This window comes from Phaethon aethereus, assembly GCF_964289735.1.
Source record: "Phaethon aethereus genome assembly, chromosome: 1".
NCBI classification, from domain to species: Eukaryota; Metazoa; Chordata; class Aves; order Phaethontiformes; family Phaethontidae; genus Phaethon; species Phaethon aethereus.
Genome location: NC_138575.1, coordinates 915,399 through 940,732, shown reverse-complemented (window position 1 = coordinate 940,732; position 25,334 = coordinate 915,399). Strand labels below are relative to the sequence as shown.

The 25,334-nt window shown below is 46.1% G+C and overlaps 1 protein-coding gene across 1 annotated transcript; it reads right to left on the bottom strand.

Moving 5' to 3' along the window:
• Window positions 1-1,713: 1,713 nt before the first annotated feature.
• DENND6B (DENN domain containing 6B) lies at window positions 1,714-24,468 on the bottom strand (the record flags this gene model as incomplete). Its single annotated transcript, XM_082005176.1, has 20 exons — window positions 1,714-1,836; window positions 2,173-2,247; window positions 3,152-3,254; window positions 6,106-6,215; window positions 6,586-6,639; window positions 7,567-7,656; window positions 8,101-8,165; window positions 8,866-8,931; window positions 9,502-9,596; window positions 9,695-9,790; window positions 10,184-10,306; window positions 10,922-10,977; window positions 11,776-11,838; window positions 12,095-12,174; window positions 12,722-12,827; window positions 14,609-14,689; window positions 16,365-16,477; window positions 17,858-17,900; window positions 18,003-18,041; window positions 24,331-24,468. The coding sequence occupies 20 exons, from the start codon at window positions 24,466-24,468 to the stop codon at window positions 1,714-1,716; spliced, it is 1,719 nt and encodes a 572-aa protein (XP_081861302.1).
• Window positions 24,469-25,334: the final 866 nt, after the last annotated feature.

The following is a 25,334-nucleotide window of genomic DNA, read 5'->3' as shown; positions in this document are numbered from 1 at the left end:
GAATATACACTGTACAGGCAGGGCTGCCACTAGGGCGTATTGTACAGAATTTGTTACTATGGGGAGGTATGGCTGCATCTCCTCGCTTGGCCGCTTCCAGGCTGGAGGCAGGGGGAAAGGGAGCAGCCTCCGCTGTTCCTGCACTGTCCGTGCCTGGCTCCGGAGGGGAAAATGCAGGAAGGGTTCAGCCACCTCTGCGACTCACTGATGTCTCCCCAGCCCCAAGGCAGCAACGGGCACAGCCTGCGAGTGAAACAAGTCCAGCTTCCACCCCGGAGCACTGGGCACTGCCGACAGCTTTGTGCAGGTCTCGGCCGAAGTGCTGAACTCTCCTGCCACGTGCAAAGGTACACTCCCCGGCTTCTTACAGAACAAGAGTGCATCAGGCTGCCAGCCCCCTCCTACAACCCACTCTTAAGGCAAATGTTCAGGCCCTGGCCAGAGTGGCAGACAGTGAAATGCAGTTACAGCAGCAGCCATCAGCCCTGGGGTGACAGTAACTCCATTTCCAAGGCAGCTGGCAGAAAGACTGCGCTCTCAGGGAGCGGGCAGCTGCCTCCAAAGCCAGCAGCAGAGCCTCGAGTCTTTCCTACGCTCAGCCCAGAAGCACACACACACATCTCTCTTTCCCAAGAGGTGAACAGAAGCAGAATGACCGAGCTGGAAGCTGGGTGGTGGTAAGAACAAGTTGTGCCGAGAGCTGGAGAGGTTGCTCCCCTCTGACCTTGGCACAGGGCGAGCACGCACCTCTCACAGCGGGGCCCGTGCACCCACGCGAGGGCCGCTCTGCGAGTTCCCACTTGGCAAGGCTGACACAGGCTGTAAAAATCAGATTCTCCAACACGTCTTATCGGCAAGTGGGCTGACCACATTAGGTATCTCATTGTCCAAGGCAGAGATCCAGCTCTCTTGTACATTACTAGAGCACGCAAACTTGATTTTTCAAGCAGAATAAATTACATTTGGAGGCCAGCTCCTCTCTGTGGAGCTCCAGCAGCTGTTGCCATTCACACAGCACCCAGCCGTGATCTCTGGAGAGCTGTTGCTCTGTTGCATCCTTGCGGATGCACCAGCCCCTTCTTCTCTGTCTCTGCCTTGGAGAAAAAACAAAAGTATTCCACGACCAGCAATTCATCCTCCCACTCCCATCACAGCTAAAGCTCCTGCCGGCACGAGTCAGGCTGCTGAATGGGCAGTGACAATTTTTTCACATCGTGTATGTGGGGGACTACCATCTCTCCCATTACCATCAGGAGCTGTCCTGAAAACAACTCCCCCCTACAGGGCTGCTCCTGCTTCTTCCAGGCAGGCTGACGGCATTGAGATTTTGAGAGCCCAAGCGCTAGACAAAGATGGATGTGTATATACGGGCAACACATGGTTTGCACAGCCTATCACATGCTGGAAGCCTGGCTGCCACTTTCTGACTTACTAACAGCCACACAGGGAACAGTTTCTCACTTACAGTCCCCTAATCCAGCTCCTTCAAAGCAGGACTAGACAGAACAGTGCACACAGTTCCCCGTTTCTGCTGCAGTTCTGACCCACACGCTCACGTGCTCGAAGTCATACACAGTTGTGAGCAAGATCCAGATCAGCTCATGCTGGCTGCATCAGGGAAGAACTTTCCTTTCCAAACATAACTGCAGGTGCCCACAGCTCGGAGCGGTCTGGGAGGGCCCCTCCTTCTCCAACAGAGTCCCTCCACCGTGCTCAGTGGTGGTGCAGCACAGCCTGGAGATCCTCCGGCAAGGAGCCAATGATGGTCTCAATGTACAGGCCCACCCGCTGCAGAGTTTCCTCCTTCACAGGGAGGTGCTGGCACCTGGCTCTTACCTACAGGGAGAGAGAGGAATTTTAAAATACCTTCAAAGTTCTTCTTTCTGCTTTGCCTTTGGCTGAGCAAACTTCACGTTGTCTCTTTAGTTCAGGGTACGAGACAACGGAGAGGCAGCTGTCACCTGAGCCTCAGGGAGATGAAAGGAGTCGGAACTTTGAACCCTTTTCTATGCAAACACTAAAGTTTTGTGACTGTCCCATTTGCCAGTTCTCCAAATCAGGGAGCAAGAACAAAGTTTTCTAAGCAACAAGTGTGATCCATGCCCCTGGTCTCTCCTTGCCACAGATGCAGACAGAAAGGAATGAGTGCAGGAAGAAGGGAGGAAAACATACCAGCTTCTCACGAAGTTTTAGCACCAGGTCTACAATCTCCACCTCAGACTTGTCCTTCATCCAGGCCACAATGTTCTAAAGAGAGAGAACAGCTTTCTTCAGGGACATTTCTTCTTTACAGAGGCTTTTCTCAAAGAGATAACCCCTAAGCAAAGCCTGAAATAAAAGCGAGGAGGAGGTTTCTCATCCTCTTTCACAACTCTGCTCGCAGCACTTAAGCTTAAATGAGCAAGATGGAGCTCTCCCCACTTTTCTGCCCGTGACAGCATCAAGTTCTTGCCTGCAAGAGAAGAGTCAGGGAAAGATGCAGTAAAACGCAGACAGCGCGGGTTCCCCTCCTCCAGTCAGCACCGTGAATCGCGTGCTGTGCTCAGAATTTACATCTACTTGCCAGACTCAGGCCTGTTAAAAAAGGAGACGGCTTTGGCATTCCCACACCGTGCTCGAGGACCTGCACTGCTGAACAGTGAAGCAAGTGCTGCAGCTGAAGATGCACCTGCGTAGGACACCAGAGCTCCTGGGCAGGACACCAGAGCTCCTGGGCCTACCCCAGCAGCTGCTCAGTTTAAGAAATTATACCAGCAGTCACTACTAAAAATCCCACCTATTTTCATTAGGCATTAAAGAAGCCAGCAACAGATGACACTTCCAGTCTGGCATTCTGTTGGCTTGGGAAGGGCCTGATAAATGAAAAATAGTTGATAGAAGCAGACAGAGCAGGATCTGCATTGGCTGACAAAGTGGGGGAGCTGAGCTGCTCGTGTTCTTGTCCCCCGCATGTGCTGTTATACCTGTGCACTGCCAGACAGGAGGCAGAACTGTGATTCCCAAGGGCACAAAACACCGTCCCCCACGTCCCCCATGCATCAGTGCAGAATCGAGGTGCATCAGTAAGTGTCCAAGGTAGCAGTGCCCTCATCTCCCGGGTTTCAGGCCTGAGAAGTCTGGTTTGGTTTTAATACCTGCAGCTGGAACATACCGCTTCACAGATTGCCTCCAGATGAAGGGCCTCCAGCTTCTGGGTCATTTCCTTGTGCCTCTGACGGTACCAGCCATCAAAGTTGGGAGACTTGAAGAAACGCCTGCAGGAAGAGAGGTGACATGGAGAAGGGTACAGAGGGGGATCAGAGAAGCACGCTGGCTCTACTGCACACAGATGCCCCTTCCTACTGCAGCAGACACAGATGTGAGAGGAAAAGACATTCCGACGCACAGTGTCATTAGGGATGGTAACTGGTTATGAGCTAATATGCTCTTTTCCTATCTTGTCTACGCCAGAGGCTCCTCCTCTGTCAGGCATTAACATGATACAGCTGAGCAGCTTTAGCAGATTGTCACCAACGAGAGGGGCGATCCTGCCAGTCTCACACCTTCCTCTGCCCCAGCTCAAGCCTCAGCCAATGCAAGCGGCGGTGCTCTTCGCCCTTCTGTATCATAGAATCACAGAACAGTTTGGGTGGGAAGGGACCTTTAAGGCCATCTACTCCAACCCCCTGCCATGAGCGGGGACATCTTCAATTTGAGCAGGTTGCTCGGAGCCCCGTCCAGCCTGACCTGGGATGTTCCCAGGGATGGGGCATCGACCACCTCTCTGGGCAACCTGGGCCAGGGGTTCACCACCCTCACTGGAAAAAATTTCTTCCTTAGATCTAGTGTGAATCTGCCCTTTCTTGATTTAAAACTGTTACACCTTATTATCCCTCTGGATGGCATCCCATCCCTCAGGCATGTTAACTGCAGCAATTTGATCTAAAATTCTGTGACACTCTGAGATAAAAACAGGTATTGTGCTGCCTCCTGTTCATTTTCCTGCGTAGCTCCGTAAAAACGCAGGTTTATTACTGTACTGTGCTGGAGAGGTGTAAATTACACATCCTTTGACGTAACCTAGATGATACCTTGTTTATGTAGGAGAGATGTAAATCGCCAATTACATGGGACTTAGGTCCATGCTAGCAAATGGTTGAAAGCTTTAAATATCAGGAAGGGAGAGGAATTAAGCAAGATACTGCAGAGGAGTGTGAATTTTTTCTCGTGTTGAGCCACCCAAGTTATCATAACTCCAAAGGCAAAGTGGGCCACAATAAGGCAACAGGACCTGTGGGAGCGGGGCCAGAGGAGGCCCCAGCAATGCTCCGAGGGCTGAATCAGCTCTGCTGGGAAGACAGGCTGGGAGAGCTGGGGGGCTCAGCCTGGAGCAGAGAAGGCTCCGGGGAGACCTTCCTGCAGCTGCCAGGGCTGAAAGGGGGCTTAGAAGAAAGATGGGGACAGACTTTTTAGCAGAGTCTGTAGTGACAGGACAAGGGGTAACAGTTTTAAACTAAAAGAGGGCAGAGTTAGACTAGGTATAAGGAAGAAATTTTTCCCAGTGAAGGTGGTGAAACCCTGTCCCAGGTTGCCCAGAGAGGTGGTCGATGCCCCATCCCTGGGAACACCCCAGGTCAGGCTGGACGGGGCTCTGAGCATGCTGCTCTGGTTGAAGATGTCCCTGCTCCCTGCAGGGGTTGGACTAGATGGCCTTAAAGGTCCCTTCCCACCCAAACTGTTCTGTGATTCTGACATTTAAAATGGGATTGAAAAGCCACTAACTGAAAGCCAAGGGTTGCAACAGCAGAAAAAGATGAGAAGGTTTAAGATGCTGTGTAGAGCTGAGTAACAGCCACTTCAGCAGCACATTCTTTGCAACCGTTTCATTAACAGCGGGGTATCTCCGATGCTGTATTTCAGCATTTTCCTCTGTTGAGAGTGGCCCACTTAGGATCTCTTCAAGCTTCTTCCTTGGGCTACGTGCAGAGAACACTTCACCAGCAGAACTCAGTTGACGTTTATACAGTTTCTTTTTGCAGCTTCAAGGACTCTTGCTCGTGCAGTCTCTGCAGCACAGTGGAGTCCTAAACCCAGCCAATATCTCAAGATGCCACTGTGATACAGACAGACTTATTTTTTATTTAAGGGTTTGACTTAGGAACTCAAGAAGTAGTATATGCACAAAATCTCACATAACTAACAGTCCTGGAATGTGTAAACTTCTGCATGTATGTCAGTTGCCTGCAAATCTCAACCAAGTTATTGAAACAGCTTGTTGTTTGTTACTATTTTTCAAAATATTAGATAACCAAAATTAAATCTGTCTACCACACCTTAAGGAGTGGAACTGCTTGCTTTCTGCTGAATACATTAAAGCACACAATAGTACAAACTTGTATCACAGCAACATAACATGCTAATCCATGATTATTGTTTCTGATAATCTTCTGGAATTTTTTCCTTCTCCATATCCATATATCTCCCATTTTCCTTCCCACTGGCTATCTGATTTCTGGATTTTTCCTACTCATATTGTGATAAGTGCCTTCTCCATCCCATTTATAACTAATGATCCTTTATGAAAACTATGGACAAACTCTCCTGCATGCTCTCTTAAATTCTACCCTGAAGAAGCTCCGTCCTTCTATGTTCTGACAGCATTGCCATCATGCAGTAAAACCGAAATGGCCGTTGTCCTGAATGCCGTACAAACACATACAACCACTACTGGATGAAGACCTTCAAGTCTTTCTACATCATCTGCCCAGGACCAGACACTTCAAAAAGAAAGATTCCCTGGAAGACAATAAATAACATAGCTGATGTCAGAGATGAGTCCCCTTCTCCAGCAGTGAGGCCTTAGTTTAAACTAAGTTCCTGAAGGCGGAGAGTTGACAGCTTCTAAACCTGACTATATCTATTAATTTAAGAGATTACGTAAAACACAGGATTGATTATTCCCTACATTTGCTCTTCCTGACCATTATTAGTTAATCAATTCTTCATAGGCACGAGTTTTTCAGGTGAAATTCCCTTTTTGCTCCCAATTCTAGTTCAGGATTTGATGTTCATGATAACTTGCACCAGCTGTTAAGGGGACAAGAAAAGTAATTACCAAAATCTTACCTGTACAGGCCTAACCAGTCACCCTTAAGTACACAGGTAAGTTGGGGACCAGCATGCTCAAGGGTCTTCATGAAATCTTCCTGACGGAAAGGACGAACCTGTGGAGGATTCTGCACAACCGAAAGACCGTTATCGCATGGCACCCAAAAGAAACGAGGGGGAAATGAGGTCTATGTTTACAATGAAAGAGGCTGCACAAGGCAGGCTCAATAGCTATGAGAACAAAAAACGCATGAACATCTTAACCAGCCTTGCTAGTAAAATTCAAATTAGATTACAATAGCTGAGCTGCAAAACAGGAAGCATCTGTCCCAATGTTTGTTTCAAATGTTTTTTTCCTTTTTTAAAGGAGTAATAGCCCTCTTCCTTCAATGAGGGAAGTTCACACAGAGTATCAGAGTATGTGATCAGCATATGGCGTAACTACTCAGAATCCCTGCAGTCAAAGGAAAGCAGAAGCTATTGGAAAATTGAACATACCTTCCATGGAGTAATGGCCCTCTGCAGAGGCATCAGACTTGCAATATAATGCTCCTAAGGAAAAAAAAAAAAGTTACAACAATCAAGGAGCCTCTGGCATGGTCAGTGAGTGTGATGGTTTTCTCCAATGCATCACAGGCACACTCAGCCTCCTACTCACTCTGCTTTTTTTCTTCATAGTTGCATTTTACATGAGCCTAATGTTCCTGCTTGTTTCCCACCAGGGGCTAGGTCACAAAACTATGCTACTGGAATCGTAAGCATGCCATGTGAGAAAAAGTGAGGTGGGAAGAAGTTGGCAGGAAGGACTACAATCTGAGAAGATGCTCTGTCCTCCCATGTACTACCTCCTAAGATGACGTAGAAAAGATAGTGGAGGAGCCAAACTTAGCCAACTGGACGGTCACTAAAAAAGCGCCAGCAGCTTCCTAGTGGGACTAGACAGGGGAGGCCTTCAAAGAAAGCATTCCCTAAAATCTGCCTTAGGGTAGTGATCACCATGTGGACAGGCCTCTTAAGCTCCACAGCAAAGCTTCCCAAAGCCAGAAGGGAGGGTTTCACCCTGGCAATGGGTTTGATTCCAGTGTTAGAGGGAAAGAGGAATGTTTTGGGTTCCCACCGCTTCCCTATATATCTGCTTTGACTACCTGTTGAAAAGAGCAAGGAGTGGACATTAGAATCAAAAAACAGGGAACACCTATTCCTGCATTGCAGGAAACAAACAATGTTCTGTCTTTACACACAGTGTGCTGAATAACCAAACTGCAGATTTTTATGCTAACTATTGAAATTTGCATTCAAGAGACATTTAGTTCCTTTCCACAGAGTAAAGCATCTCTATAGGGTGCTGCATCCTGAATCTACTAGAGATGCTCAGGTATGGGTGAATAAAAGAGGGCAAGTGCAAACTTGTCACTCGAGCGTCTCCTGTTCACCTCCCCTCACCTTCACACCACTCTCTCAACTCTCTGCTCAACTCACCAGGGGAATAATGAAGCTCTGGGTGAGCTCCAGGAGGTGACGCCTCAAAAGCGCGCTCTGGACTTCAGACGGGCGCTTCCGCTGAATGCCCTGCAAGCACAAGCAGCGCTTTCACAAAGGTGCTATTCTCTGTTATGCAGACAGACAGAGAATCTGCCAACACTTCAGCTATTAAGCAACCAGTCCAGAACAGTCTGGAAAACTATACTGCCCAAAATACATATTCCGCTCTCGTTAAACATAACACTCACATTTTGCTACATAGAATCTGCTTTTTTCCAGACTCTTTTTTGATATGGATTATTCTCACTTAGGCTGTCATTAGCACCAGCATTTAATTCATGGTATCAAGTGAAAAATTTTAAAACTAGCATGAGAAACGTGTCCAAGTATACTTGGCTAAATCATTACACACTTCAATCAAACTGAAAAAAGTCTGTTCCTTTTGGAGAGTTTTGTCTGTTTAAACCAAGCTGTTAGCACGGTTTTCCCATAATGACATGCAGGATGTGGGATAAAGTGGAAACTGCTTACCTTTAGTAATCTTTTTATCAGGGTTTTGTCTTTGTGAAGAAATGTTTTATATGAAGTGTAGATTCCTAGGTTGGAAAAAAAAAAAAAAAACAACAGAAAAAAACAGAAGTTAAAACCAAAACTTTGCCCACACATCTAGAGGAGACTCTAGATTACATATTATTATATAGTACAGGGATAACAGAGCTGAAATTCCTAGCACAAACCCCTGCAGCTCTGTGTGTGTGTATAATTAGAAAAAAAATTTTTAAAAATTACAAAAATTACAAAACTGCTAATGCAGCCAGTGCTCACAGCAGGACTAAAGGACGCTGAACTATCTCAAGGACCTTCCTGTGCTAAGCTTATGGTGAGACAACTTACTGGAGTCAGCTTATGGTTAGGCCTGAGCTGAACAGTTAGTTAAGTGACAGATAGCTGTATCTAGCTTAGGAAGTTCCTTTGAATTCCATCATATCTCAAAAGCAGATATGATATATAAAATAAAAATCAAGAAAATTAGAAGTTCCCCCGACACTAAAATAATTTGTTCAGTTGGCTTCTTCAACCTCAGAACAAAGATGGCCAGTTTTTCTGTATTAGATGGGGGAGGCTGCTACAGAGAACTGTGTAGCACACAGAGTATGAGAAGATGATAACACCAAAATGTCCATTTGTTGAGATACAAAGAATAATGTATGCAATGTTCACATGCCTGCAAAGCCTGCAAAATCCCCCACATGGAAGCATAAATAAAATTAAATGATGTCTGACAAAAGGAGGTACCTGGTTTTGTGTCTAGAGTTTTCAGTTTAGCAAGCTTCTTCACCTTAACTTGCTTGGGCAGGTCTCCTGTGGAAAGACATCAAATGACTAGGTCAGACTCCGAATCTACTCTCGCAGTCACAGCACACACATGAGAGACTTTGCACTCGACAACATCCAGTCCTACACTTGTACATCTTAAATCATATCCTCCCTTAACTCCACTCACGTAAGCGTTCTTATCCGCTACCTTCCCTGCTAAAATTTTGGAACAGGAATGTGTTAAGGAGGCATTGCAAAAAAACCCACTCCTCAACCTACAGGTTTTCTTGGCTTCATAGACCATAATCAGAGTCCCTCTCTCCACCTCTCTGTTCCTCTCTATGCAATTTTCTCTTTCCTGCCCACGAAGGACTTCTCCTTTTCTTAATGCTTCAGAAAAAAAAACACAGCAAGTTATCCTCTCAATGATTTGTCTTCACCATTGTTTGTTCTCACCCTGCACATCAACTGAGTTGGAGTCTAGACTTCCCTTTGGTTTCTCAGCTCTCACAGGAATGAAGAAGTGTAAAACGATGGCTAGCACTGCAACTGTCAGCTCACTGCTAGCCTCTAACAAGGTCTACCAGCACAACAGGACTTTGGTTCCACCCTTACCTGACATTCTGAGCTCCCCAACCCGAAGAATGTGTGGCCAGTGCTGGAGAGTTTTGATAAAGAAAGGGTTTGTGACTCCCACAACAATGTTTGGCCTAGAAAGAGGGGGTGGGAAAAAAGCACAATGCTAACCTCAGGGTTTCCTTCAGACAGACAGTGGCAAGTGGGTAGCAAGGGTCTACTGGCTACTTACGGTGCTTGTGTCCTGGTGGTATACTCTTTGAATTCACTGTCGTGGATAGTAAAATAGGGGCGGTAGTCACAACAGTACCTCAGTGGAGCAAGGCAGCTGCAACAACAGACAGAATAGTTGCCATATAAAATTCACAGAGGAGGAATGTGTGTTTACGTCAGGTTTATGTCCTAGAGCAGTGTTTTGTCCTGCCAGAGGCAAAACTTTGGAGGTGTTCCAGGCTTTTTTTTTTGCTAAAGCAGCATTCAAAGCCAGGGAGACAAAGTTCCTCAGGGCTATGAACCATCAGGTCTCCCAACACAGGAGATGCACTTTTCTCTGTCATTGGTGGAGTATAAGCAAGACTCTTGCTATTCTATTTGTCTTACATGCTTTCATAGGCAAACTAAATCTAACACAATGGACGCAGCAGAGGAGCGGATCTGAAAGAGAAAAACTGTCAGAATTTATTATTATAGTTACCTGTACCTCACAGTTTGAAGGCATTACCTGGTAAGTGCTAAAACCATTTCTGAAGAAACCGTAGGGGATGGTGCCATTACAACAATTGGCTCTCCTAGTAACATCAGCTCCCACAACATCTGGATATGAATTAGCACTGGCTGGAAACATCTGTCAGTGAAAAGAAGAATGACAAGCTGAGGTTAGAATGCAGTTCAGAAAAGACCAGGCACAATGATTGCATATAAGCCTATCCAGGTGTGCTTCTACCTGGGAATTTGAAATCTAGGATTGATTTTTAGCATCCCACAACAGAATGCGATGTGTCTTTACACATGCTGTTGCTCAACCATTTTATACATGTTTTAAGGAAATGATTTAAGCAATGTAAAGCAACTTGCTAATCATGTTGCTCTCAATATGTCTTTTCATCTAAACAACGTAAAATGCACGTGGATTACAGCAGATGCATAGGTGTAGAGTAGCACCTATAATGCTGAGAAGTTTGGTTCAGACACACAATGTGTATGCTTCAGAGCTTAAGCTGATCACCAGCTGAGGCTAAGAAAAGAAACCCTCCTCTCAGCAGGATACAGCGGGTTGTGTGAAGGGCAGTGCACACAGGTTTAAACACTGCACAAGCTCTGCAAGCCTAGTATTCTAAATGACACCCTGCAAAGCAGTAATTTTTGATTCTTCATTATCCCTATGATTTATAGCATACTCGGAGCAGGGAGAGGGGAAAGCAGATGGAGAGGAGAGGGTTGCAAGGATGGTGGCTCTCACCTGAAAAGATCCAGTTCATGAATACTGGGGAGAACCAATGGCGCTGGTAACAGATTCTAAGTGAGGAAGGGAAAAAAACCAAACCCAAAACTGTTAGTAAATGGAAGCATCCTGACTGAAATGCCATCTAAACTGACCACATCAATCACCAAGTAGCTCCCTCTACAATAAGCACAAAAAGAAGAGAACAAGGTTAATGCTTAGAGTTATGAGCCAGGAACAGATCTGGATTGAACATTCGAGGCCCAAATGAACTTCCCTTCCCATAAGATAGCCAAGAATCCCTTCTTTTCAAGACGTGAAAGACTTCCCATGTCTGCTCCTTTATATTTTAGAGTTTCGTCTGGCAGAAGACAGAGCTTAAGATACAAATAGAGACAAGAAGGGTTAGCAATATGGGTACCAAGAGTTGTGAAGGATAACAACATTATTCAAAGGAGAGAAAAAGGGAAAAGACAAAATGAACAAGAATCAAAATCAAAGCTGAATCAAAGCAGTAAAGATGCTCAGACAGCAAATGCTACAAAACAACACAGAAGATTAAGGCAGGGTCTCGTGGAGACCTACCTATGCATGAATTCCCAGGAAAGGCAAGGTGAACAAAACCTGTGAGAACAATGCACATACACAACTTGAAGCACACAAATTCTGTGGACAGAGTCCTGTTTTGAAAGACACAGGCATGAGAGTATGCAGTTTGAACCAGATGCATAGCTGAAACCACATTAATCCCAGGCCAAAGTGGTTTCAAGTAGGACTAAGGCTGAAAGAGTTCCAGTTCTTCTCCACCCTCCTCCCTTAGTAGTCTAGATTCTGCTCATCACTGGCTTGTGTCATGCCACACTTCATCTCACCTCTTGATTGAACTGCTTCACTGGGCTTGATCCTGGCTTATCCACCCTTGATGGGATTCTCACCTAGATTACAAATAAGAACGGACAGATTATCTGGGGAGATGGAATCAGTTAGCATGCACATACACTTTGCTTTCATTCCTAACAACCATTGAGAAAGCTTCCTCAATTATCAATTCTAATTGTACACAGGTTAGGAACAAAGGGAAAGAATCTAGAGTAAAGAGCAATTTTAACATCCAGCAGAAAAGGAAATACATGCTCCACTTCCCAGTTTGCCTCCGTCTGCTGCTGCACACAGATCATCAGCAACACGTACCTGAATGACAACTCCCATCACTGGAAGGTTCAGAGTCTGTCCTGGCACAGGAGGCAGCCACTGATCAATCTCATTGCATACTGCAGGGACACAGGTAAAGAAAAAAAGCTTAATCTGAAGGTCAGTACAGGCAATTCAGCTGGTCCTACGAGTTCTGCCAATTTAATTATCGCTCATTCCTAGTTCACGTGTCCCCCTGGCTAGTAGCAAACAAACACTATATCAAATAATTGTGCAAGTTTAGGTCAGACACCAGACTTACGTCTGCACCACCATTTCCAGTGCAGGCCCAGCAGCACTGTTGACAAATCATGATTAAGTTGAACAGTGCAATAAAGAGCTAGACAGAGATGTAGCATTAGCAATTTTTTCCCCTCTCTGGGAACACACTGTATGCAAATCTGACAGCATCATCTATTAAGGTTGTCAGACATTTCCCATTAATGCATCCTTTACAGCTGCTTATAATTTTGACAAGCCAACTACTTGGATGGAAGTTTTTCCCTGTTGGAATTTGTTCCAGAATGAACTAATTTGGAGCATTTCAGCTGTCTTTCAAGAACTTGCTGATAAAACCTCTGAAAGATTTCAATATGCAAACCCTCCCTCCTAGATCTGACTGCTCACCTGCCTCCAGGCATGGCTCCAGCTTGTCAAAATATTCTGGAGCAATCAGCTGCAGCAACGACTGGAACAAGTTCACATATGGAAGGCGTGACACCAGCACCAAAGACTGAAACAAGGTACATTTAGGAGTCAGAGATCTCCTGACACGATCACTTCTAGAGGGCTACACTTAAAAACCAACATCAAGAACATGAAAGAGCTCAAAAGCAGTGCTTCTACAGGTGAAATTCTTGCTAGGCACCTAGTTGTTGAACCCTCAGGCTTTGGGTATCCACACAGGCAAGGAGTTTTTTGCTTAATGAATAAGCACAGCTGGCAGCTTCTACCAGGGAGTCACCATGACTAAGAGGGATGAGATTGTGACCTTGCAAAAGATCACCTGGAGGAAAAATAAAAATAAATTGCTGATAGCTTCAAAGCTACCAAAACAACCAATCAGATGGAGAAGTGTGATGGAGTAGACCATTGAAACTGAGATTTGGTAGATAAACAAAATAAAGGAATTCTGCAGAAGAAGAGACAAAGTAACTTGAAATAATGCTAATTTGTTTCCAGCAATGCCTTTTTTTGTTATTGTTTTGGTTTCTTTCTAATGCTTCTTTGTGAAATATAATACTATTTTTTACAACTTCTCCAACTCAGCCCTGCTAGGAGTTTTTATTACTATGCTAATTATTCTCTTCCTCTAATCATTATTTAATGTATTAATTAGGATCCAGAGAAAATTTCTGCAATAGTCATTGAAACACCTCCTTTCCAACCCCAAACTTTGCCATGTGAAGTAAAAAAACCCCATCCAAGCGTGACAATTCACCAAGGAATTCAATGCACCCACTGCTTTTGTAAGTCTACCAAAGAACAAGCACATTAGCCTGGTATAAACATCTGTTCAGCAGGTCCCCATGTTGTCCTGTTTCTCTAATCCTCCAGCTTTTTGAGCAATCAATCCACTGCCTTAGCGGAGATGAAGAAGCTAACTTCTGTATTAGCATTTTGTTCAAAGAAACTCCATGTCACTGCCTAGAGGTGGAGGAGAGAAAGCACAGCAGGCCAAGTAACTGCTGGACAGAACGGTGTCCCCACCTTCCAGCAGGTTACCAGACTGATCTACTATGAAGCATTGCTCTTTGAAGAGCAGATGTCCAAAGTTCATTTGTTTGAGAGGATGGCATTTTGTCTTTTGATGTGAAAAAACACTACTGAAAGAGTAATTCCATGGACTCGTGGAAAAAAATGGATCTTAGGATAAAAGTAAAATATTTTCCTTCTCTCGAAGTCTGGTGTTCCACTCTCTTTCAGGCAGTGACCATAACTATCTGTCTGAATAATACAGAGCACTTTGCATATTTATGCTGAAATAAACTTGAGGTTTATAGTATTTTTTCCAGTGTCTGTGTCAAAGGAATTTATGATAACAGAGAAGGTTGGTGTCTTGACACTTGCTCAAGCAGTGTCACTGCTGCTAGTTAGAAGCAATTAGCCCAGCAGGAAAACCATTCCCAGATGGCTACTAGGAAGAAGAAAAATCAAAGCAATAATTAAGAGCAAAGTTAAGGTATAACTAGCACAGACTGCAGTAACAAAGTATATCCTCTCAGTATCTGTGACATTAGAGTACATATTGAAGCAAATGTTCAAGCACTTCAGGATCTCATGATTCAGAGAGCAGGTCACTGCTCATGTGATTAACGCACCATGGCAACTGCATCCAGGTTTGTTTGGAATTACACTTTCCACATATTCTTGTTCTCCGTGACCTTTGCTGTTTCCTGCAGAAACACTGTGGGTGTCACGTAGGAAGCGGTGCTATTTTACAGCTAGGGATAGGTACCTTTTTACAGCTACGTACCAGTTGAGAGTAGCAAGCTATCTGGTTTCAGTACTCACCTTCTGAAAATAACCTCTCTTCATCGAGCTGTCCTTGACTTGCCTGAAGTATACGTAACCGAAGTAATGAGCTGACTCCCGCTGCAAGAGAGACCAACAGTGCTGTTCTTGAGAAACCAATTCCTGCTATCACCAAACTCCCTCCAGCCACTGACCAAACACCACACGTCACTCCTGCTATGGCACAATTACACCACTCCCTCCTATTTACAAAAGTGATCCATGCTCAGCTACCTGGGAAGAGTTTACCAAATGGGAAGACAGAGAGGAGATACAAACAACTAAATTCACAAAAAATTACAGCCTCCAGGTAGCACCTTTCACTAACCCCTTTCTGCAGCACGTTCAGGGCCATCATCTAAAGGGTTAATTGAGGTTTCCACTAATACAACCAGCTGAGCCAACCCACTGAGCTCACCCTGGCAGCCTGTGCTACCACTGATCTGCTCTGACTGTCAGTTTTCTCTGCCAGCTAGAGGATAATGTATTGTTGAGGAAGGAATACATCATCTCCTGAGAGGAGGCGATATCCTCTACCACACTCGTTGCATTCCTCTTTACTCGGGCATTTAAGGCAGTACCAGTCAAACTTTGCTCAGGATGAAGCACAAAGCTGCATGATGCTTCCTTCATAGCATCCATGAAAACTAACAGATTTAATACAGACCCCCAGCGATCATTTCAAACATGCTGTTCCTTCTAAGTTCCCACAGACATTGAGGAGGAAGAACAGTTATCAGTGCCAAAACCACAGACCATCCTTAATACCATTTTTTGAAGCTCCACAGGCCCCACGGTTTAAGGTACTTCTCGCTTCCCAAATTTTATTTTTCTGCAATGGAATCCAGTACTTTGGCAGTTTTACTTCCCTTACGTGTTTAAAGCTAGGTGAATCTGTGAGGCAGTGTCCGATTGCTACAAAGCAGTAAAGATGAAGCTGAAAAATCTCTAGACCAGAATTTAGGAAAATAAATCCTCCCACTCCTTCTCAGACCAGCAATCCATTTCTAGATTGCATATCACAGAAGCGTATTGCAGAAAGATTGCAGAAGTGTCAAAAAGGCACATGCACAGGAAGCATCATCTCAAAGGAGAAAGCAGAAGAGGACAAGTTGATCTGATGGCCATCTGCACAATTAAAAGCAGCAACAGTGCCCAGCACATTGCCCCTCTGCGCGAAATGGACAGACAGTTCACTGAGGGAAAACCCACACTTGACAGATACTCCTGATATTAGTGCTTGGGTATGGTTAAACCAGCCCGCATACAGCAAGCCAAAGTGTGGATTTGTGGCATGCCAATTATTCCAGCTGTTTTTATATATGTAGATCCTGCAACAAATGAAAAGAACTGTCACACCTCAACAAAAGAGGTAAACATCTAATTTACCACAGACGAGGACATTCTTGTCTTGCTTTGTGGAAACGTGCACAGGTAGCCGTGCACTCTGTTGGATGTCACCTGTATGCCACTACTTATGTTTTTGCTGTAGCTAGACACGACCACTGCTCTAATCTGGGGCCCCCCTGATTCAATTCTATCTCTCAGAGTAGCTGGGATTTTCTACACAGCCCTCTATGAGTATTAACGTGGAAGTCCTGGTGCTGAAAGTTTTCTCCTTTTCTGACAATTCCCATGGCCAGAGGAAATCAGTATTTTATGCATGGAAAACAAATCAGAGGTATATTTGGCTTTTAACCAAGTAAGACTACTGTTTGCTTAGCAGGTGTAAGTAGTGCACTGAAATGCCACTGACCTGCAGCGTTAGGGGTGCTTCTCTATTGTACTCGCCATCATCCTCATAATGAGTGGTCCTCTGTCCCCCAGACTGACGAAGGCGGAAGCTAAATTGAGTATCCCCCAGGCCACCTGAGACAGAGAAGATCACAAATGCTCAGGAAGAAGTTTCAGTAACGAGAAAGCTGGAAATGAAAAAAAATTAAATCTGAAATGCTGACACAAACAGGGATGCTGATTTACAAGGAACTCCAAAACCGAAATTGAAATGGAGAGTTACAGCATAAAGAAACCTGCAAAACCCAGGGCAAGACAGGAAGAACCCATAGCTGAACACAAAAACTGGTATCATTAAGCTAAACCTTGCCAGGTCACTGCTGGGCAACTTACAGGCATTGGCCAGTACCATCAATCCTGAGTAGCTGCAGCCACCCCTTCCTATCCACCGTACTGGAAAACCTATGAACAGCCTTAATCCAATACCACTCAAACATTGATTTTAATGACAATCCCCTGCACAAGTTCTAGCAAATGACCTAGACAAGCACCACAGCCAGGCACCTCCCAGGCCACGCTAAACTGCTCACCCCCACCAAGCACACTTTGTACAGCAGGAAAAAAAAAAAGAAGCATGAAGTCCTCAGGAGTCTTCATCAGTTGGGTGGGCAGAAGGAGTAGGGCTGAGTACATACAAAGAGGTCAGTTACAAGGAAAGAGTTAAACGTGTTAAGCTCACTGAACAATAACCAAGGCTAAACAGAGGAAGGCACTACAAGGGGGTGAGAGGACATACTCCCTTACCACTGTTTGCAGATGCTATGTTCTGAAGAAGAGTAAAGACTGTTGTGTGTCTTATGAAGATATTACTATTAGTAAATCATTTACTTTAATAAAAGGGACATTTAGCCTGAGTGTTCACTAAGCTCTGAGAAACTAGTGAAAGTACATCCTTAAAAACATGTAAAACTGAACTGGGCAAAGCTGTGGAAAACTAACAGTCAGGAACCAGTCTCAAAGAAACCGGTGCTGGGAGGAATTAGCCTGCTTATGTCTCACTGCTACCTTTCTGATTTATTTATAAAAGCTTTGGGTATACTTCTGCTGTGAAAATATCCTCTCCACACCCATTTCTCTTCACTAAGCACTTCACTCACAAACACAGAAATGCTGACAGTCGACAGCTGCAAACCTCAGGGAACCTACCCTTCGTGACTACCTTCTACATTTTATTGGCATGGGTGAAGCATGAGTGCACAAGCTTATCGAGAAATTGTCCCGTCACCCACTAGATCGCAGACTCTACACCCAGAGAGCAATCAAAATAACAAGAAGCCTCTTTGTTCCAACCTAAGGGCTAGGTGCTCCTTGATGTCACAGTTCTAGAAGATACAGCCCATCAGTCTCTGCTGCATTAGAGGCGATGACTCACTCTTTCCATCATGAACCGATTTCTTTCATAATGGCAACGAAATATCCCGCAGGCTGCAGGCAAGGCCAACAGATGCTACCTACCTGAGTAGGAGTCTGGAAAGGACAAGTAGCAGATACTAGTTTTCTGCAACAAACAAAAATACAATAAGAAAACCCTCACCACTGCTGCTTAGTTATCTTTAAAACCACAGGAAAAAAAAAGGAAGAAAAAAAAAGTAGTTATTACCTCTTTCTCTGTTAGTCTAAAGTCATAAGGATACACCAACTGCAAAAGAGACAAGAGTCAGTAAGTCAATCACTCTGTTCCCCCATGACTTCTACAGAGATCTATAACCATCGCTTCCACACAGTAACTGCCTTATTTTTCCCAAAGTAACATATGCTACAGGAAGGTACACCTAAAATCTGTCCATAGCTCACTGCACTGAACCTGTCACAGAATCTGTATTTATTCTAGCGGATTTGGAGACAGACCAAATGGCTTATATTATACTTAGATGGCTTATATTATACTTGGATTACATTTGAGAGTTGATAGCTTGGTGAACAAACAGTCCCATCACCCCCTTGCAAACTTCACTGTATAGATTCCTGATATGCAAACATCTGTTTTCTCCACAGCAGGCAAGAGAGGACTATTCCAATGCTGCTTGAAATTATGTTAATGTATACTTACTCTCCAAGCTCCAAGCCTGGAAAGCATTAATATTCAATTTTGCACCTAAATACAAGTTCAAAACCTGCCCAAAATAACGTCCTATGTAGAAAGTTTTGAACTTTGTGTATTTCTAATTGTTGTTTGGAGGAGGGTCACTTTTTATTTTGATTTTTTAAATCCTGCTAAAAAGTCACTTACAGTTGACTAAACCCACCCAAAACCCTGAAGGAGTGAAGGTGGCTGGCATCATGAGCTGCTGACAGGTAAAAACAGATTCCACAGCAATGAAATGAGCAGCCAGACAGTAGGGTCAGACTAGGAATGGCTTTAAGAATGAAGCTACGCGTACGTGTGATGAGGCACGGAAAGAACAGTAACTGGAGGATGGCACAGAGAATGTTAACAGCCGTGGCTGGGAAACAACCTTAGCAGCAGCATTCTGCAAAGGTACAGGCAGGGCAAGATTACCGTCCGCAAGGGCAGAGGAAAGGATGTAGCAATAATCAAGAGTGAGACAACAATAGTCTGGACAAAGGTTCTAGCTGTACGCAGAATTAGAAAACACCATACCCTACGTTCACTAAACAATATGGAGTCTGGCGTTCGACACAGCCTTGGGTATATATCCTAGCCTCCAGCGTGAAAATGCTTATTTAATGGTCCCAAGTGACTGGTCAGCTAGAGATGCTGTTCACAGTGACCAGAAAGCAGAAAATGGACATCAGGAGAAATCTGAGAGGGTTCACAGCCCTGGTTTAGCCTCCCTGATTTGATCTGTTGTTAGAAAGACAAGCCAAGGTTTATTTTGTACAGAAAGAGGTGGGTCTGGCACAGGCTTTGTGTTTTGTCAGCATACCAGTGACAGCTGAATTGTGTTACACCCAATTTGTCATCAAGCATTTCAGATAAGAGAGATCGTCAAGAATTTTAAAGCATCTCATTAAAGACTCTTGCTTTGCAGCTGAACTACGTAAATGCTGATAAAACTCTCTCTGCATTTACTGCAACCCAATAAAAGAGAACTCAATGCAAGACTTCTCAGGTGAGGGCCCAGGGCAGAACTGCAAGCAAGATCCACTAGCCAGATCCATTCCAGAACGAATCACACTGAGAAGTGAGAAATGACACGGCTACAGCAATAAGGAGTTTCACATGTCACTGGGCGGAGGATAGAAACCAAAGTACTTACAAATCTGTAGAAGTAATCTACAGTCTTTATAGCACCTACTGATCGGGAAATGCGGAGATTGCAGGTGGTTTTAAATAAGCGGATGAGAAAGAAACTAGCACCAAATGACTTGAAAAATGGAGATCTGCCCATCAGGCTTCTGCAGCTCCCAGGCAGTAAGTCTGCTTCAGGTCAGTGTGCAAGTCATCTGGTACTCGAATCAGGAACTCTCTTCAGTGCTTGACTCTTCTTACAAGCCTATAAATAGCAAAGGTGGCACCACGCCAGAGTGCTGGAAGTTCACTGAGCTAGCTCGCTTCGCTCTAACAATTCCCCACTGACTCCTTGGCAAGGTCATCTAATCAGCTTCAGAGAGTGAGCCAAATTAACAATTATAAATTACGCTGATTAGCCTTTGCTTAAAGCTCCGCTGCAAGACGAAAGCTACAAAAATACAGGAGCAAAAATTATCACATGCAAGCTACAGTGATGAGGCAGCACATGAAGGCACGACTAGAGAACGAAGGCTTTTTAGATACCGAAGCATGAAGGGATGCATTACAATTGCACCACGGGGAAGATACACTTCTCTGCTTGCTATATTTTTGCATTAGGCAACTGAATAAATTCTTGTGGTTATGACTAATTTAATCATGATACAAATGTTTATTTTGTTAATTCCCATGTAATACTGGATAGACCAGGAACAGAGACCTGGACATCTGAGGCTGATTCATCAAGCAGCTCAGGAATCTCACAGCATCATGCTTTCTGCAACGCTTGCTGATCATTTAAACTTTAGTACAAAAGTCAAGACAGATTTCTAACTCTCATGCTGCCTTTTCGAGGGGGTCTTTCTGCAAGTAAATCAGACCAGAAGTGGATACTGCTGTCTCCTAGCTGCTTCGTGGGTCCCAGTTTAAGCTATGCTAAGCATATGTTTCACTTGGAGATATGTGCTCAGCATTTTGGGGATAAAGGAAAGAAAGGAAAAAGGAAAGAAAAATCAGGCTCAAATGCTTCTGACTGAGCATATAAGCACTGACGGACCCAAAAGTTCAGATATCATGTTTTTGAAAAATAAGCCTTATCTTCTGCACCTTTGCTTCCTCTTCAGTTTAACGGTCTGACATACTTCTATGTTTGTGGGGGGAGGCGAAATCACGAAATATTTACAAGATTCAAAAATCCAATCTAAAATAGTAAGAATCCTAGTCACTGCAACTTTTCAAAAGCAAAAAGACAGTAAACAGAAGGGAACTTTGTATTTGTAAAAGTCCCTGGATATCCCAGAAGTAGCCCAAAAGGGCTTAAATTATGTCATAACTTGTCATGTAGCTCGCTCTCCCATCAATACTGAATTAACAAGCGTGGAGGTGACACATGTTGCTGAAAACAGATCCTTGCACCAAAGCTTTGCTGTCGATATCAGCAAGGGTGCCAAGTACTCTGCTGCTGTCATGGCAACCCGGAGAACATCCCAGAAAATGACTTCTGGTGACTCTGAAGTAACTCAGCTTCACAAAGTGCCTGTGTTTGGAAAAGCTCGGGAGGGAGGAGCCAGTGCTGTTGTGAAAAGGGATATTTCAGAACCAGGAATTTTCAACGTTTCTATGACAGCAGCACCAGAGAAGTCGCAGCCCTTGCGGAGTCGGACGGCAAACGGCTGCTGGGGAGGGCTGCTCCTCGAGGACACTGACTGCTAGCCCGAGAGGATCGTCTCGGAAACATGTCTTCTCTCTTCCTGGTATTTTTGCCATCTGTAATTGACTATTTGAAGAAATGTAAATTGGTGGATGAGTCAGAAACAGTAATACCCAATTTCTGCATTAACCTATGTTTTCCTTTGTAAAACCTTTTCTACCGTGTGTTTAAATAGCAGTAGAGTTGGACTCACCAATTTCAGGCTGATGGTGTATCTGCATTGCGAGAGGACTGCACAGAACACAGGTCACACAATATTCAGAAACCTGAGCAGGCCCTGAACAAGCTCCTGGCAGCAAAGCGGTATCCACAGAGCCTACCCCATTCCAGGGTAATTCTGCCTCTCTACTCAGTGTTGCTGAAGGACAGACAACACATGCAACAACACGGCTTCCACATAGATTTGGGCAGCAAGGGAAGAAAAGAGGTATTTTATTTGAAGAGAATCCTATGCTCAGGAAAAAGTAATCTTCAGGAAAGGATTACAAGGTTTCAGCACAGAAACCCTCACTGAGACAGGCCTGCTCCTAAAGCAGAACTGCAGGGGACATCGTAAGGTTGGAGGACACTTGGGATGTCTGCATCTTCACACGCTGATTTACAGAGATAATGCAAAAGTACGGTGCAACCCCTGGAATGGAATGTTTCCCTTCCTTCTGACTCACTTTGCTGCGTGCATGTGAGGTAGCGCAAGTTTCTCCAAGTATTTGTAGCCTGTCACTCTGAGTAATCCTTGGGTGCGTGAACAGCCTCTGTGCATAAATCACTCGTTAGAGGGATATATGTACATCCACAAAACCACAGAGAGCTCTGTCAAGATCTAATCTCAGTCAGCTACACTGATCCAGCAATGTCTATGGCAAACTTCCCATGCAAACTCAGCCAGCACTGAAGTCCCACAGGGCTGGGTGCCACAGATGCATTTTTTTAAACCCAGAAACTTTCAGTCGAGAGTCTAAATTGTAAAACTCCCTCTTCTCAGCTGCAGAAATCAGCCTGCTTGGAGACAAGACGCAGGATCTGGACCTAATCTAGAACAACTGAGGCAACAGACAGAAATAGGGAATAAGCAGGAAGACAATGACACCACTGGCAATAGTGACATTTACACTTTTTCAAAATTTTGACATAATTTTACTTGGAATCCTCCTGTAAGACAGTAACAGCTTGAGCTTTTTTTATTTTTCCAACCCCATCAAGAACGGAATACGGGATCTTTATCACACAGCTTCTCCTCTGCCTGGCTTCCTTTCTGGGCGTCTTAGCCAATGCAGACCCCTGTTCCTTACCCAAATCCTTCACTCAAGAGACAGCAATCCACAATGGACAACCAAAGGCAAGGCAATGGTGGGGTTGTGTCATCACTCAGTCCAGATGCTGAGATGTTCCCAGTCATTTATGCCACATGAGAAACATTTTCCCCGTCAATGCTTATGTAGGCAAAGGAAGAAAAGGGAGGAAAAGAAGGAAAAAAATACCTTTCCAGGGCTTAACAAAACATATTACTGCATACCTCGATCACAAATTCCCCTCCTTATAATGCTAGACAGGTAATAAAACCACTAAGAAAGCACTTTTGTGGCTATATATTAAAACACCACCTATCAAGCATTAAATTGTAAATGCTAATTATTATCCCAGTATTCATATCCTTTCCAGGATACGTCAGGTCTGGTTTTGCAGGAAAGAGTATAGAGCATGTGAAACTTAGGTCTGCAGCAGATTATTTTTTTACTTCTTTTCAGATGTCACGGAAAGGAACATAGTCAAGTATTTAAGAAAACAGAGCTGCCGTAGGCTAACTTGATCTTTACCGCTTTCCATTCCCTTCAGAAGCTTCAGCATGACTTTAGAAACTGAATGTCTCAATCCTCTGAAAAACAGTGTTAACCTCCTTAGACAAAGGCAAAGACAATTACACAACAAGTATCAAGGAATTTGAGATACTGCCTTAGGTTCAGAATAATCCAGACATATCTGGTTCCCTTATGCTGCATTTTCTTAGAAGACCAACCAGCTCTTGCCTTCAGTCACATTACAAGCCTTAGGTATCCAACTCCCTTCAAGTCCTCTTTCAGAGGCAAACAGTGCAATCTTCCAGGGAACAGGCAAAAACTGTTCCAGCCCTTTCACTCCCAATTCATCCTCTCTGGCCCCCCAATGACCCCCACAGGCATATCACACCTCCGGGCAAGCCTCCGACACCGCAGGTCCTCAGGCTGACAGAGCCACCTCCACCATGCCCCATTACCGCCCCATTACCTCCCCATCGCGCTCCCACTTCCCACTCAGCTCCCGACTCCTTCCCTATCGCTGTCCCACGACATCCACCTCAGCCCCTCCTTGGTGCCTGCTGACCCCCCACATCAGAGCTGTATTTCTGAGAGAGATTCACCCCTACCCCCCTCTCCCTAACCCCAGGCCTTTCTGCCTCTGTCGGCTGTTTCCCACAACCCTTCTTCCACAGCCTGCTCCCCCTCCTCGGCAGTTCTGCAGCCCACTGCCCACTTCAGTCACCCCCCTTCCTAGCCCCCAGGCCCCCATGCACACACACCGGCACCTCGGCCGGCCCCGGCTCCCCTTGGCCCCGCACACCCCGGCGCTGTCCTGCCCGGTCCCCGAGCCTCCCTGCCCACGCCTGCATTGCACACACACCGCCACCCCGCACACAGCCTTATCCCCGGAGACAGCCCAGCTGCCCCAGCCCGCACAAACCCGCCTCAGCCACCCCTGCCGACCCCGGCACTCGCTCTGCCCCGTCTCCCCCCGCACATGGCCCTTCTCCGGCCCTGCCCGCTCTCCCCCTTTGCCTGCCCGCTCTGCCCTGCCTCCCCCCCGCCTGCTCCCAGTCTCCATTCAGCCCAGCTCTGCCCCGCGCCCTCATAGCCCCATCCCCGCTCTGCCCCCACTCTCCCCTGCATGTTCGCTGCCCCCTCTCGCCCACACTCTGCCTGTCCCCCTTCTCCACAGCCCCCGGCCCTGCCCGAGCCCAGATCCCCCCACGCTCCCCTGCCCTGCCCGCACCTCCATGGCCTGGCCCAGCTCCAGGTCGAAGGTGACCACGCAGACACAGTCAAGCCAGGCGGAGAAGCGGGCCCAGGGCAGCGGGGAGGCGGCGGCGGGCCGGCGGGGCCGGGGCTGGGCCCGGCACAGCGCGTCCATGGCAGCGCCCGCTCCGCCCGGCCCGGCCCGGCCCGGCCCCACAGCCCCCGGCCCCGCCCTGCCGCGCCGCGCCCCCCGGCGGCCCGGAGGTCCCGCGCCCGCCGCCCCCACCATCGAGACGGCTACCGGCCGCGCAGAGCGGCGCGGGGCCGGTGTCATGGCGGGTGAGGCAGTCAACCGCACTTCGGCCTGCGCTGCTCCTGCACCGCGCCGCGGGATGCTGCTCCCCAGAGCTTCAGCCCCCTGCTCACCACGGGCCGCAGCTGCAGCCCCGAGGTGTGACGGGGCCGGGCCCGGACGGCCTGGACCTCCCCGGCCTCGGCCTCCCCGGCCTGCACCGCCGAGGCAGGTGCCCAGTGCCGGCGGCCGGGGAGTGGTGCCGGTGTCAGGAAGGGCGGCTTGGGCCTGCTGACCGCGCATCGCCGAGGGGGCCGGAGGGGTGTCCAGGAGAGCTGTGCTTGGCACCGTCTGGACGTTATCCAAATTAAGTAGCAAAGGGTAAATTGTGACCCTAACAGCTCATTTTTCTTAGAGTTAAGGCATTTGAACTCCGTGGCACGAGCTGCTTCCTTCTCACATTTATTCAGTGCTTAGGGTGGGAGGACAGTGACATCTAGGAACTGCTAAAATAGTGGTGATAAATAACAGTTTCATGGCAGATTTCTTGAGGGGCTAGCTAGAACTCCACTTTTTTTTTCCTCCCCTTATTTATTGCTAGGCTACTGTTCAGACATTTTCAGTCGAGCAGATAAGCACTAGGGCCACTGTAAAGAGAAGCGTAAGGAGAAAGAGTCTGCAGCAGCACTGACTTAGATGGGCTTATACTAACTCGCTGAGCACCCCACCTGTGCCCCATGCTTCCTCTC